We start from the raw sequence: 14,413 nt of genomic DNA, 5'->3' as shown, positions 1-14,413 counted from the left end.
TTTTCCACTGTTTTCCAATAGCCGGACATGTCTTGCTTTACTGTGCAAGGATTTTTTTATTTCAATCGTTTTCCATTCATCCTCTGACTTATTTCACGTATTTGATACCATTAAAACTACTGCTTTACGTATCTTGGTCGATGCATTGTCGCCCATCTTCTTGATGCGTCCAGCAAATATCAGTATTCTGTTCTGTGCCGAATATGGTGCCAATGTTATGTCCACCTGCGGCTATATCGTGAGTGTAGAAAAGACATCTGACCGGTCTGTAGTGAATACGGCAGCACTCGCTAGTTTACCGACTTTGAACAAGGGATGAAAATCGATGCAAGGCGCATATATCACAGCAAAAGTTCTAGTTTCCGACGTCAAAAGTGTCTAACGTGGATCTTCAGTATCGCAAAGATACTTTTTCCTCGCGAGTACACCGTCACAGCAGACGGCCACATGTGTTTAACGAACGGACGTCACGTTGCTCCTGCAATCACATCGCCACCGTTCTGAAGGTGGGCCGTCAGGAACCCATTTCTGCCAGGGCTGTACCGAGACAAATACTGCGCATTGTATTCAGCATCGCACGACCTTCGGCACTGTGTAGTTCCTGTAGTATTTGGGACCTGTCTATTATGCCGACGAAGAATAGGCCATAGGATCCAGAATTTGATAGGTTCGACTAGCGATTCAACAAAAGCCCTGAACACTGCAGTGTCTACGAGATATACTGTCAAGTCACATTAAAGTGACACACCGTCCAAAGAGTAAATAACGACTTTTGTGATGCGGGCCGCTGCAAGACGTGCAAGTAGAGAGTAAGGGAGGTTCTGGAAAGTACCAATGACGGCTGTAGTGCAGTGGTCAGCTGCGCTAGGTTTCTTCGTTGAGGATCCATGATGCCCGATCGAGGACCCCCCCACAAATTCCCTGTTGGGTTTGAATCCGGGGAGTTTGGTCGTCAGGGGAGTAAAGTAAGCTCATCCTGGTGCTCTTCGAACATCGCATGTACACTGCGAACTGTGTGACACGTTGCGTTATCCTGCTGGTAGATGGACATTTTTTGGAAATTGTGGTAAGTTCCTATGGGACCAAATTGCGGAGGTCATCGGTCCCTAGGCTTACACACTACTTAACCTAACTTAAATTAACTTACGCTAAGAACAACACACTCTAACCTCCGACGGGGGAAACGGTGCGAACCGTGTCAAGGCGCCCTAGACCGCAAGGCTATCGCGCCCGGTTAGATGGATTGTGTTGTGTTGTGTTGATGCATTGTGCCTTCCAGAATGACGTGATCGCTCAGGGAATGCCACGGAAATATTCTCCAGGCCCTTCTCCGGCCTGGAAGCTTCCGACGATGGTTGCAGCATGTTTGCTTTCAGACGTCTGATGCCGTACACACCAATGGCCGACTGTCCGATAGAGGATAAAACGTGAATCACCTGGGGAGGCCATCTGTCGCCACTCAGTAAACATTCGGAGACGGTATTGGCGTGCAAATTCCAGCCATCGTCGCCGACGAACAGTTGTCGGCACGGGTGCACGAAACCAGGTGCCTGCTGCTGAAGCCCATAAGCAGCAACTTGCTTTGTTGTTCTACAGTGATGTCCGCATACGTGTTCGGCGGTACCGTGGTGAGCGCAACCTGGAGGGCTGCGTAGTGGAGCGGAATAAAGGACTAACACCAGGTGTGATGGTTTGGGGAGCCATTGGTTTCAACAACCGATCTCGCATCGTAGGTATTGCGGGCACTTTGAACAGCAACCGGTACCTAATGGAGGTTGTGGATCCTGAGGTACTCCCCCTGCTCCAGGCATCTCCACAGGCCTCATTTCAACAGGGCAGTGCCCAGCCACATATTGCGAGGAATGTACAGGCCTTCTTCGAAGAGCGACGGGTACCATTGCTTCCCAGGCCTCCACGTTCGCTAGACATGTCACCCATCTAACATGTGTGGGATATCGTTGGTCGGAATCTGGTGCGTCACGTTCCTCCAGTAACTGGTGTCACAGATCTGTGGCCTCGGATACAAACTGCGTGGAGGGAAATCCCTCAGGAACGTATTCAGAAATGATGATTCAATCCCACTCGTATACGGTCCGACAGGGTCGGTGCAGAGCTGCTACACAAGGTGGAAACACTACGACGAGTGCCAGTATGCATCATCGACGTCAAAGGGAGCATATCGGCATGTGAGCGAGTTCGAAAGGGGCAGAATGGTCGGTCTCCAGGAAACAGGGTTGTAATCCTGTGACATTTCGGCTCGCACAGGGCATGCTGCTACGTCAGCGATGCATGTGTGGAAACTGCAAGGCCTCACTGATGGCCTAAGACGTTAAGTCCCATAGTGGTCAGAGCCATTTGAACCATTCTTTGAAGCTGTGGCTAGAGGAAGGTCGTACGCAGCGACGAGCGGGAACTGGACCACGGAACATGGCCACAGCACGGCATGACTGTCATCTTGTTTGCATGGTCATTACGTACAGTATCATCCACAGTGTTGGCTCGTCGGTGGAGCACTGCAACGTGTGTGAACTTGTCTGCATTGACGGTTCGTCGCCATCTGCTGCAGGTTGGACTGGTTGCACGCATGCCATTACGTCGGCTTCTATTTTACAGTCACCACAAGCTCCTCCGACTGCAATGGTCAGGTGAACACCGTCATTGGAGTGTTGAGTGGCAATATGAAATTTTTTCTGACGAGTCCCGCTTCAACGTGTCCTACAGTGATGGTCGCATACGTGTCCAGCGATATTGTGGTGAACGCAACCTGGAGGGCTGCATTGTGGAGTGGCATAGCGGACAAACAGCAGGTGTGATGGTTTGGGGCCCCATTAGTTACAACAACTGATCTCGCCTCGTAGGTATTGATGGCACTTCGAACAGCGCCCGGTACCTAACGGAGGTTGTTGAGCGTAAGGTCCTCCCTCCTCCTGCTTCAGGCATCTTCACAGGCCACATTTCAACAGGACAATGCCCAGCCACATACAGCGAGGAATGTACAGGCCTTCTTCGAAGAGCGACGGGTAGCTTTGCTTTCCTGGCCTCCACGTTCACCAGATATGTCGCCCATCGAACACGTCTGGGATAAGGTCGGTCGGCACCTGGTGCACCAGGGTCCTCCAGTAGCTGGTGTCACGGATTTGTGGGCGCGGATACAGACTGCGTGGAGGGAAATCCCTCAGGAACGTATTCAGAACCTTACTGATTCAGTGCCACGGCGTATAGCAGCTCTAATTGCAGCGCATGGTGGCCACACGACATACTGAATAGCAGGGCTCAAAGGACATGTACAGATTTGAACAGGTAATCATTTGTTGCTTGTCATGTATCTGACCTGTGGTATTAAATTAATTGAATTCACGTGTTTGCTTCTTCGTGTTGCAATTTCCACAAACGGTAGTGTATTTCGCGCATGGGGGCAAAATACTGCCTCCTCGTAAGCCTTCCTTAAAAAGAAATTGTGTTTGAAGGATGTACAGGCGGAGTTTGTAAGGAGCTGGTTACTAACCTCCTGCTCGGTACGTGTGCAGATGGAGCTGCTGTGGACGTGGTGCCTGTGGCTGGTGCTGGCGACGGCGGCAGCGGATGCGCACCTGCACGCCCACGCGCGGGCGCACCCGCACGACCGGCGACTGGAGGCGGAGGCCTACGGCTACGACCACAACCGGACGGCCGGCGCTGGCGCGGGGGTGGCGGCGGGCCGCATGTCGCGGCGCGGGCTGTCGCCGGAGGACGCGGGCCTGAAGCCGTCGCCGCCGGGCGACGAGTACCCGCTGCCCGAGGAGCCGCGGGACGCCAGCCTGGACCCCAGGCCGCAGGACCTCAACGAGACGGCGCTACGGGCACGTCTCGGCGTGCACTTCGACCCCTCCTGCATGAGCATCACGCCCGTCGTGAGTACCGCACAGCCACTAGAATTCCAGCTCCACCTCATACCCCACTCCCAATCTCTACCTGCCTTAAGCAGTGACTAGTTACAATGGGAAGATTCCAGGACATGACAAAAATCTTCTCTTATGGCTTTCTTGTACACTCTAATAGTATACGGACCAGTCATATTAGGGGGAACCAACATTGGAGCAGACTGGTTAACTTTTGTAGATGACTTCACGATTCTACAAGGCCTGACAAAAAAGTGAAGCACCGATAAGACGTGGTCGGATGTCTGTGTAACTTCGTATTCGCACACACCATAGGCAGGTATGTAAATTCTCTGTCACAGCCGATACATGGGATTAGCGCTGTTCGTCTTCAGTTTCGGTTCTGGACCCGATGGGATATATACAAATAGCGTGAACAGCGTCGATATTGAGAGGCCAATGTGAAGTATACAGTGATGCCACGTACTCGTGTAAGACAGCGTTATCAGCACCTAACAGAATCTGAAAAGGGCTTTTTGTGAGTTTCCATTTAGTCGACTGATCGAATTGTTTAGTATCGAGATTCGTGGGGCATTCAGAAGTCACAGTGACCGATTGTTGGATTACATGGGACAGTGAAACTTCCTGGCAGATTAAAACTGTGTCCCGGACCGAGCCTCGAACTCGGCACCTTTGCCTTTCGCGGATAAGTGCTCTACCATCTGAGCTACCGAAGCACGAAACTCGCCCCATCCTCACAGCTTTACTTCTGCCAGTACCTCGTCTCCTGCCTTACAAACTTTTCGGAAGCTCTCCTGCGAACCTTGCAGAACTAGCACTCCTGAAAATAAGTATATTGCGGAGACACGGCTTAGCCACAGCCTGGGAGATATTTCCAGAATGAGATTTTCACTCTGCAGCAGAGTGTGCGCTGATATGAAACTTCCTGGCAGATTAAAACTGTGTACCGGACCGAGACTCGAACTCGGGACGAGACTCGAACTCGGGACCTGTGTAACCTGAGTTCGAGTCTCGGTACGGGACACAGTTTTAGCCTGCCAGGAAGTTTCATATCAGCGCACACTCCGTTGCACAGTGAAAATCTCATACATGGGAAAGTGACGGCTGTCATACATGTCGTCAGGGTTCCAGTCGACCACGTGTGACCACCCCAAGGAAGGTTCCCCGCATTGTGCACTATCACACCTCTTTGCATCCGCATCTGGCGCCAAAGAACAAGTAATTGAGTCTCCTCAGCACTCTATCCTATCCCGTACCAGACGAGGGAATCACGATCCCATGCATCGACTACAGTTAATCACAGCCTTGACGAGTGAGTTTGCAGCAGTGCCGTGGCGTTGAAGCATGGACGGATGATGAATAACATCACAGTGTGTTGGACCAATGCCGGCAAATATGGGAGGTGACCTGTGGGCACATTCCATTTTCCCACGTTTTGGAGAGGCACAGTCATATTACTCCTGGCGTCATGCTTTGGGTAGCTTTCAGGTGACAACTGATAGTGCTTTAGGTAATTCTAACAGCACAGCGGTACATCTCGGACATCCTGTGTCCTCATGTGTTACTGCTCATGCGACAGTCTCATCACGCCATTTTTCAACAAGAAAAGGCTCGTCCACGCATGGCACATGTCTCTATACACTGTCTGATTGATATTGGCCAGCAAAATCTCGGTCCCTGATGCAAGGTAGGACCAGCTCTTATGTCAAATCCGTCTCAGTGGCAGTATCCAGGATATGAAGTGTCAGATACAAAAGTTATGGGCCAGCTTCCCTGAGGTCAAGATACAGTTGCTTTGTGATCCCTTTCCCAACCGATTCAGTGCATGCTTCCAGGTCAGAGGGATGCTATGTCATACAGATAGGTGGGCTCATAACAGCTAAGTTCTTTGTAAATTTGATTAATTTTTGTAATGGCAAAATAGTATCAGATACCATCTCAACCTGTGAAGTTTCATTTCGTTTCCTCGCTCCCTTTGTGTGCTTCACCTTTGTTTATCGAGAAGAATGTGACAAAACATTCAGATAGCGGAAAAATTAATAGAAATCCGCAAAGAAACGGCAGAAAGAGTAGGGCTTCAAATATTGTCAGGAAAAGCAAAATGCATGTGTAGCAATAACCTGGCGCCACAAATTCTAAAACATATACACAGAAAAGTCGAGACACTTTCTGAGTTACAATATTTATGTGAAACTGTGTAGGAACCTGGCCTATAAAAGATTGGTTACGAAGTTCGCTGTCACAAAATGAAAACGATCTTCAAACTCAAAAAGACATCTATAACAGAGAATGCATCTCAAAATACATAAAACTGGTACACTGCTACACTGTCATCAAACCATAGTATCTTTTGGGGGCTGAACCACTCGTTTTAAATAGAAAGAGGTACATAGAAGAAATCAAGGAAAGAGAGCGAAAATTTTGGGTCTAAATTATATTGAAGACGATACATAAGGACTGTTGTTGTTGTTATTGTGGCCTTCAATTCAGACAGTGGTTTGATGTAGCTCTCCATGCTACTCTATCCTGTGCAAGCTTCTTCATCTCCAAGCAACTACTGCACCCTACAGCTTTCTGAAGCTGCTTAGTGTATTCCTCTCTTGGTCTCCATCTACGACTTTCACCCTCCCCGCTCTCCAACATTAACTTGATGACCCCTTGACGCCTCAGAGCATGTCCAACCAACCGATTCCTTCTTCAAGTCAAGTTGTGTAACAAATTCCTCTTCTCCGAAATTCTATTCAATGCCTCCTTATTAGTTACACAATCTACCCGCCTATTCTTCAGCATACTACTGTAGCTTATTTCTAAAGCTTCTATTCTCTTCTTGTCGAAACTATTTATCTTCCATGTTTCATATCCATACATGGCTACACTCCATACAAACATCTTTAGAAAAGACTTCCTGACACTAAAATCTATACTCGGTGCTAATAAATTTCTCTTCTTCAGAAACGCTTTTCTTGCCAATGCCAGCCTACATCTTATATCCTCTCTACTTCGACCATCAGTTATTTTGCTCCCTAAATAGCAAAACCCATCTACTACTTTAAGTGTCTCATTTCCTAATCTAATTTCCTCAGCATCACCTGATTTAATTAGACTCAATAATGATAAAACAGTATCAACTTTAATAATGCACTGTCAGTTTTTATTGCCAGCACTTATTTCAGTTAAAGGTAATCGATCGTTACTCTGTTGGTGGAAGGTCAGCATCCATATTTCATTTTACTTAACTCCTCCGTTTCTGTTAAAATTGTCATGGTGTTTGTCAATTTCTGTTATCGCTCTATACAAGGTGGAATGATATAGCGTTGTAGTGGAAATTGTTATTATATTTATTTATCATATTTCATGGCCTGGTTTTCGAAAAGCAAATTCCACTACGGGCAATTTAGCGGTTTATCCAAAACGACAGTGCCACTTAAGTGTAGATAATCGAATGCTACCATTTCTTTTTGTGGTCCTAATTCCAAATAATGTGATCTAAGGGTTCCAATGTACACTTGGTCACAACTACAAACACATTTGTAAACGCCAGCTGTTGCTAGAGTATGACTTACATCCTTTGCAGTCTTCAGGCGTTCATTATTTTCCTCGTGGGTTTAAAAATCTCTTCAGCCCCACTGTTGAGAAAAATTTCCCAAGTAGGATCAGTAGCCTTGTTATTAAGGGAGGAAAACACAATGATAATTTCAACAGAAGAGAATGGATAAAATAAAATACAATTTGAATGCTGACTTTGTGTCTACAATGTACCGTTTGATTACCTTTAATCGAGAACGAAGCCATGCCCGAGACAATCACATGTCTGGCATCACGCGAAGAATTGTGGTGCCCGCTATGCAGCTCTATAAATTAAGCTCCTCTCAAGGTTTGGATGCAGTTGCCGATTCATCTCTGGAGATGTACCCCGCCGATAGGGATCGAAAGTCAGTGAATACCTGTATACATTGACCACGGTTGGAGGCCGGAAGTTTTAACTGAAGTAAAAACCGGTACATGGAAGCGTACATTGCAACCGACTATCTTTGACAAGGTATAACCTTCACATCCTATCCTTCTTGACTTTATCTTGATCAAAACCGATTACCTGAAGGTTGGCGAAAATACCAATAGGGGATCTGGAGTTTGGAGCCAGTAAGCTCAGGGATGTAAGACTTGTGAGTGTCTGGGGTTATCATATCATCAAACGCAAAAGTTGAAGATGACATAAATGATAAAGTAGGGAAAGCCAAGAGGCTCGTATGTCAGCTGAACTGGATCCTTTGGAATAACGAGCTAATAAAAAGGACCAAACGGGAGATTATCAAAGATGGTTCAAATGGCTCTGAGCACTATGGGACTTAACTTCTGAGGTCATCAGTCCCCTAGAACTTAGAACTACTTAAACCTAACTAACCCAAGAACATCACACACATCCATGACCGTGACAGGATTCGAACCTGCGACCGTAGCGGTCACACGGTTCCAGACTGTAGCGCCTAGAATCGCTCGGCCACTGCGGCCGGCGGGAGATTATCGTTTAGGTGTTGAAAACATCACTTCGTACAGAGCAGAAACATGGTTCATCCTGGATCAGGTATAAATATAGACTACTGAATTACAATTATAAAAATTAAGTGAATAACTGGTGGAGTGCATGTTTAATTGCTGTCGTTATTTGTGTCAAAGTTAAATCACGAAACATTAAACACTACATACTCAGGATGTATCTACGACTTACGTCTCATTCCATTAACTGAAATTCGACTGCAAAAGTAATTACAGTGAATGTGTTAACGACTACAGTTAAGCTGCTTACTAAGAAGTTCAATCTTTTTTCCAAAGTTTTTGCGCTACAAATTTAATTTAACTTCTATTATTAACGTCCTGCGGTATGTTAACATTTTAATGCTTAGTTAATTTTCTGAAATGCACTAGTTCAGTGACGGTCGTGTTTTGATTTAAGTAGCTGACACGCTACTATTCTTCATACTTGTCCACAAATTGTTTTATGGTATCATACTACAAACGTCATGCAAATCCACGAAGACTAAATCGTTCTCTATCCCTCTGGCAATTGTCTTCTTTTTTAGGATTCTGTAATGTGAATATTTCATCAATACATTAGCGCTCTGATATAAAACCATCCTATTCTTCAGCTATTGTAACCTTCATATCTATTCTTTCTTTTAAGATTATCCCATATAGTCGTCCTAGCTCTACAGTAATTTCTGTGGTCCTGTTTATTGTCCTTCTTATAGATGAAGTAATAACAAGCTTTTACCATTCTCTGGGTACCTGGTTCTCTTTGAAGCACTAATTATACAACTAGTCTTTTCCCCACAGCTTCGCTCACGTATGTATTTGACACATGCATTGCACACATATCCCCCTTCGGCCTCTCTTTGTGTACCTCTTCCTCCACCCTCAATATCTTTGAACATATCATCCCCCCCCCCGCCCTCTATCTGTCCACCTCCCTCTTCCCCACTGTCATTGTCGCTCCTTCTCTCTGACCATGTCTTCCTCCCCATCCACGTAACCATATCCATTCCCTGTCTCTCTGTTCATCTCTTCCTGCCCCTACTTTCTTTTCAACCTACCCAGTACCCCTATACACCTTCACCTGCCTCCTACATCACCCCTTCTTCCTGTCTCCCTGTCTACTTTCTCCTCCCCACTTTCTGTACCTTTTCTCTGTCCATCTTATCTGCCTTCCTTCTTTGTCCATATCATCCTCCTTACACTCTCTGTGTCCATCTATTCAATCTCCCGTTTCTCTGTCTACTTCATACTCTCTCCCCCCCCCCCCCTCCCCTCTGTCACTGTCCATCTCATCTCTCCCTCTCTGCTCAATTGTACTTATCTACACACGTAGCCCCTTGCAAAGCAGATCGATAATGGCAGCTGATACTACTCCCATGACAAACCAATCATGCATGGTAGCCTACACACCAGGGATTTGAAAACCGTTTTTGCCCCTGAAGTGTAGGCTGCCCTGCCGTGCGGTTCTAGGCGCTACAGTCTGGAGACGAGTGACCGCTACGGTCGCAGGTTCGAATCCTGCCTTGGGCATGGATGTGTGTGATGTCCTTAGGTTAGTTAGGTTTAATTAGTTCTAAGTTCTAGGCGACTGATGACCTCAGAAGTTAAGTCGCATAGTGCTCAGAGCCATTTGAACCATTTGTAGGCTGTCCTACAAAGCAGGATTGATAAGGAAGGACTATACTGCTGGAAAACCCTGGAAACTAATGAAAGCCAAAATGTTTATTGCTTACTACTTTTCCATCATTCATGCAATAAAAGTACCATATGAGGCATGAAGCTATAATTTACTACTTCTTTACTACCAAATGAATTCGCGACACATTATACAGAAAGTATGCACATATAATATTAAATTTAACTGCAAAATTTTATCACCGTATGACACATAGTTCAGGAGATATTGCGTCTTAAGCAGTGACAAGCGTGAAAAACTTCCGCATTATGGCTCACGTTTAAATTTATTACATCTTTGGTATAACTCTACTAGTAATAAATTTTGCGGAGAGTATCCTGTGTTGCGCTGAATGTACCTAAAAAGTTATGTCATTGTAAAACACATCATTCAACAGATATGACGTAGTAAACGTTAAGCACAAGGCCGGACGCTGCATGGTACGAGCTTGGACGCCCAGATATAAAAAAAAATACCTGGGCAATGCTGGGTTTCTTCGCTATGCAGGGTGATTTTTCCACCGTGTACAAACTCTAGGGACTATTCGAAGAAAAAAGGTCAATGAATTCATGTGCGGAAATGCATAGTTTCCATGCTACAGATGAGTTATTCAGTCATACTTTGTTACAGAGACTGCGGTCTAATACGTGTTGTACCATGCAGCCACAGTTGTAGTATGCATGGTTTTCTTCTAGAGGGTAGTACTGTTCCTCGTACGTCATGCCCTAGCGCCCTCTCCTTCCAAAGTAACTGCTAATGTCGTGTGCGAACCACTTCTGTTGCTGATTCGCCTTGCAGTGGATGTGACACAGCGTTGCACACAATGGTTCCGTATTCGAATCGAGAGCTTGCCGACATGGTGTTTACTCGCGGAAACGCAAACGGCAACGCTCGGCGGACAGCAAGGTTGTATCAGGAGACCTTGCCCGCCGACTAGAACCACAGCATTCAATATTTGCAACAGTGTTTCGCCGTTTGTGTGAGACAAGGTCGTATCAGAAAGCAGAAAATCATAAAGGACGTACCCGAAATGTTGGGACATCAGGCTTGGAGGAAAATGTGGTTTGTGGAAGGGGACCGCCGTGACAGTACCAGGCAGTTGGCCCGCGAGTACAGGGTAAGCCAGACTACCGTGTGGAACATTCTCCACGATAATTGTTACTACCACCTTACAACGTGTGCAGGGCTCACTAACGATAGACTTTCCACACCGGGAGCAGTTTTGGCACTGGTTTCTTCACCAACCATGATGCCGGGATTTCTGTCATCTATCCTATTAAGAGATGAGGCCACCTTTACGCGGAGTGGTATCTTGAAGTTTCATAATAGTCATCTGTGCGACAGTATGCATAACCTTTAAGGTATGGTAACAGCGAATCATCAGCATCGGTGCAGCCGGAATTTGAGGGTTGGGATAATCGGCGACCGTATTTTGGGACCAGTCCTCCTTCCACGTCGCCTAACAGGCCGGAACTATCGGCGTTTCATGCGGGTGACTTTGTCTCCCTTACTGGAAGAAGTGCCATTGATTATTCGAGGGTTTATGTGGCTGCTACATTATGGCGCTCCAGACCACTTCGCAGTTAACGTCCGGACACATCTCGATCTTGTCTTCCCTGTTCAGTGGATCGGTCGAGGGGGTCCAATTTCAAGGCCTCACCGGATCTCAACCCTTGCGATTTCTGGTTATGGGGCCATCTCAAAAGTATCATGTATGCAGAGCCCACTCCAGATGAGGAGTCACTGTAGCAGCATATTCATGCTGGCTTCGATGCTGTTCGGATTCAGCCTGGCCGATAACGTGCGGGACAGATCATGCCACGGAGAGTACTCACATGCGTTGAGGCGCATGGAAAGCATTTTCAACACATACTGTAGCAGTGGCAGCATGGTACAGCACTATTAGAGCGCACTATCTGTAACAAAGTATGACTGAATAACTCATCTTTAGCATGGAAACTATGCATTTCCGGATATAAATTCATTATACTTTTTTTGTACCGTATCCTCTTAACGATCAATCAAATAGTTCAAATGGATCTAAGAACTATGGGACTTAACATCTGAGGTCACCAGTCCCCTAGACTTAGAACTACTTAAACCTAACTAACCTAAGGACATCACACAAATCCCTGCCTGAGGCAGGATTCGAACCTGCGACTGTAGCAGCAACACGGTTCCAGACTGAACCGCACAGCCACAGTGGCAGGCCAGAGGATTAATCCCTAGAGTTTGTAAAGGAAGAAAATAATCACCCAGCATATTGGGCCAAGATATTCACAACCATAGGGGTTGCCTTTATTTACTCTATGTACACTACTGGCCATTAAAACTGCTACACCACGAAGATGAGGTGCTACGAACGCGAAATTTAACCGACAGGAAGAAGATGCTATGATATGCAAATGATTAACTTTTCAGAGCATTCACACAAGGTTGGCGTCGGTGGCGACACCTACAACGCACTGACATGAGGAAAGTTTGCAACGGATTTCTCATACACAAACAGCAGTTGACCGGCGTTGCCTGGTGAAACGTTGTTGTGATGCATCATGTAAGGAGGAGAAATGCGTACCATCACGATTCCGACTTTGACAATGGTCGGATTGTAGCCTATCGCGATTGCGATTTATCGTATCGCGAAATTGCTGCTCGCGTTGGTCGAGATCCAATGAGTGTTAGCAGAATATGGAATCGGTGGGTTCAGGATGGTAATACGGAACGCCGTGCTGGATCCCAGCGGGCCTCGTATCACTAGCAGTCGAGATGACAGGCATCTTATCCGCATGGCTGTAACGGATCGTGCAGCCACGTCCTACCCTTCATTCGATCCCTGCCAAACCCTACATTTCAGCAGGATAATGCACGACCGCACGTTGCAGGTCCTGTCCGGGCCTTTATGGATACAGAAAATGATTGACTTCTGCCCTGGCCAGCACGTTTCCAGATCTGTCAGTAATTGAAAACGTCTGGTCAATGGTGGCCGAGCAACTGGCTCGTCACAATACGCCTCTTGATGAACTGTGGTATCGTGTTGAAGCTGCATGGACAGCTGTACCTGTACACGCCATCCAAGCTCTGACTCAATGCCCAGGCGTATCAAGGCCGTTATTACGGCCAGAGGTGGTTGTTCAGGGTACTGATGTCTCAGGATCTATGCACCCAAATTGCGTGAAAATGTAATCACATGTCAGTTCTAGTATAATATATTTGTCCAATGAATACCCGTTTATCATCTGCATTTCTTCTTGGTGTAGCAATTTTAATGGCCAGTAGTGTATATTCCACCCCAATGATTTCTTTTGTTTCATGTGCTTGAAAGCCTCACGAATTTATTGCGTGGTACTAAATATTGTAGCGTAGCCGACATAGTGTCGTATGGCGACATGAAGTGTGGCGTGCTGTTGCAGGCGCCGGACGGCCGCGGCCACCACGGGGGTGGAGGCAGGGCGCACCCGGGCGGCAAGAGCAGGGGCCGGGCGCACGGCAGGCACCACGGCGAGGCGGCGGCGCCGGGCGAGTTCCCCTTCCGGCGCAACAAGCACGGCCGCCTGGTGCCCGTGGGCGAGATGCCCGAGGCGCTGCACAAGCTCAACCTGCGCTACTTCAAGCTGCCCAACGGCACGCGCGTGCGCACCAACTACCCGGCCAAGTTCCGCAAGAAGCTGCAGCACTTCCTGTGGGCGTTCACCGCGTGCCCCGTGGAGCACGAGTGGCGCGACCTGGGCGTGCGCTACTGGCCGCGCTTCCTGCGCCTCGGCCACTGCGCCGCCGGCGCCGCCTCCTGCTCCATCCCGCCCGGCATGCACTGCCGCCCCGACGCCAAGGTCGAGAAGAAGCTGCTCAGCTGGCGCTGCCTCGGCCGCGCGCCCACCGAACGCCACTGCCAGTGGATGGACTTCAGCATGTTCATCGTCGAGAGCTGCACCTGCGCCTGCCCCAAGAACGACAGCGCGCACGACTGAGCACCGCCCTCCCGCGTCCCGGACCCCATACATCACTCGCACACGTACGGCTCCGCACCAAGTTTGTTTCTCTCCCCTAGAAAATTCCGACACATACAGCGCTCCGCGCTGCATCCACGTACCACATCTCTGCTCTGTACTGTCTGTGAGCTACGTACCAAATGCTATCGATCAATGTATTGACTTACAGACATTCTCTGTATTTACCTTTTTAATACTCGTCCACGACATGCATTTTACAATACAATCGTTTTCATTCGCTCGAGCGAGGAAATTCAGCAGGGAACTGATAACCTCCCGATACTCTGCCTTGTTATCTCCTCACTTGTTGTACCGTAGCTGTCGAACAGGAGTGCCTACCTGTT

The 14,413-nt window shown here is 47.5% G+C and overlaps 1 protein-coding gene across 1 annotated transcript; it reads left to right on the top strand.

The window, feature by feature from the left end:
* The first annotated feature begins 3,527 nt into the window (after positions 1-3,527).
* LOC126252294 (noggin-3-like) lies at positions 3,528-14,195 on the top strand. The gene is made up of 2 exons (XM_049953175.1): positions 3,528-3,890; positions 13,494-14,195. The coding sequence occupies exons 1-2, from the start codon at positions 3,528-3,530 to the stop codon at positions 14,046-14,048; spliced, it is 918 nt and encodes a 305-aa protein (XP_049809132.1). The 3' UTR covers positions 14,049-14,195.
* Positions 14,196-14,413: the final 218 nt, after the last annotated feature.

Source organism: Schistocerca nitens, chromosome 4, assembly GCF_023898315.1.
Source record: "Schistocerca nitens isolate TAMUIC-IGC-003100 chromosome 4, iqSchNite1.1, whole genome shotgun sequence".
In the NCBI taxonomy this organism is placed as follows: Eukaryota; Metazoa; Arthropoda; class Insecta; order Orthoptera; family Acrididae; genus Schistocerca; species Schistocerca nitens.
Note: the sequence above shows the minus strand (reverse complement) of the source record. Positions and strands in the feature narration are given on the sequence as shown.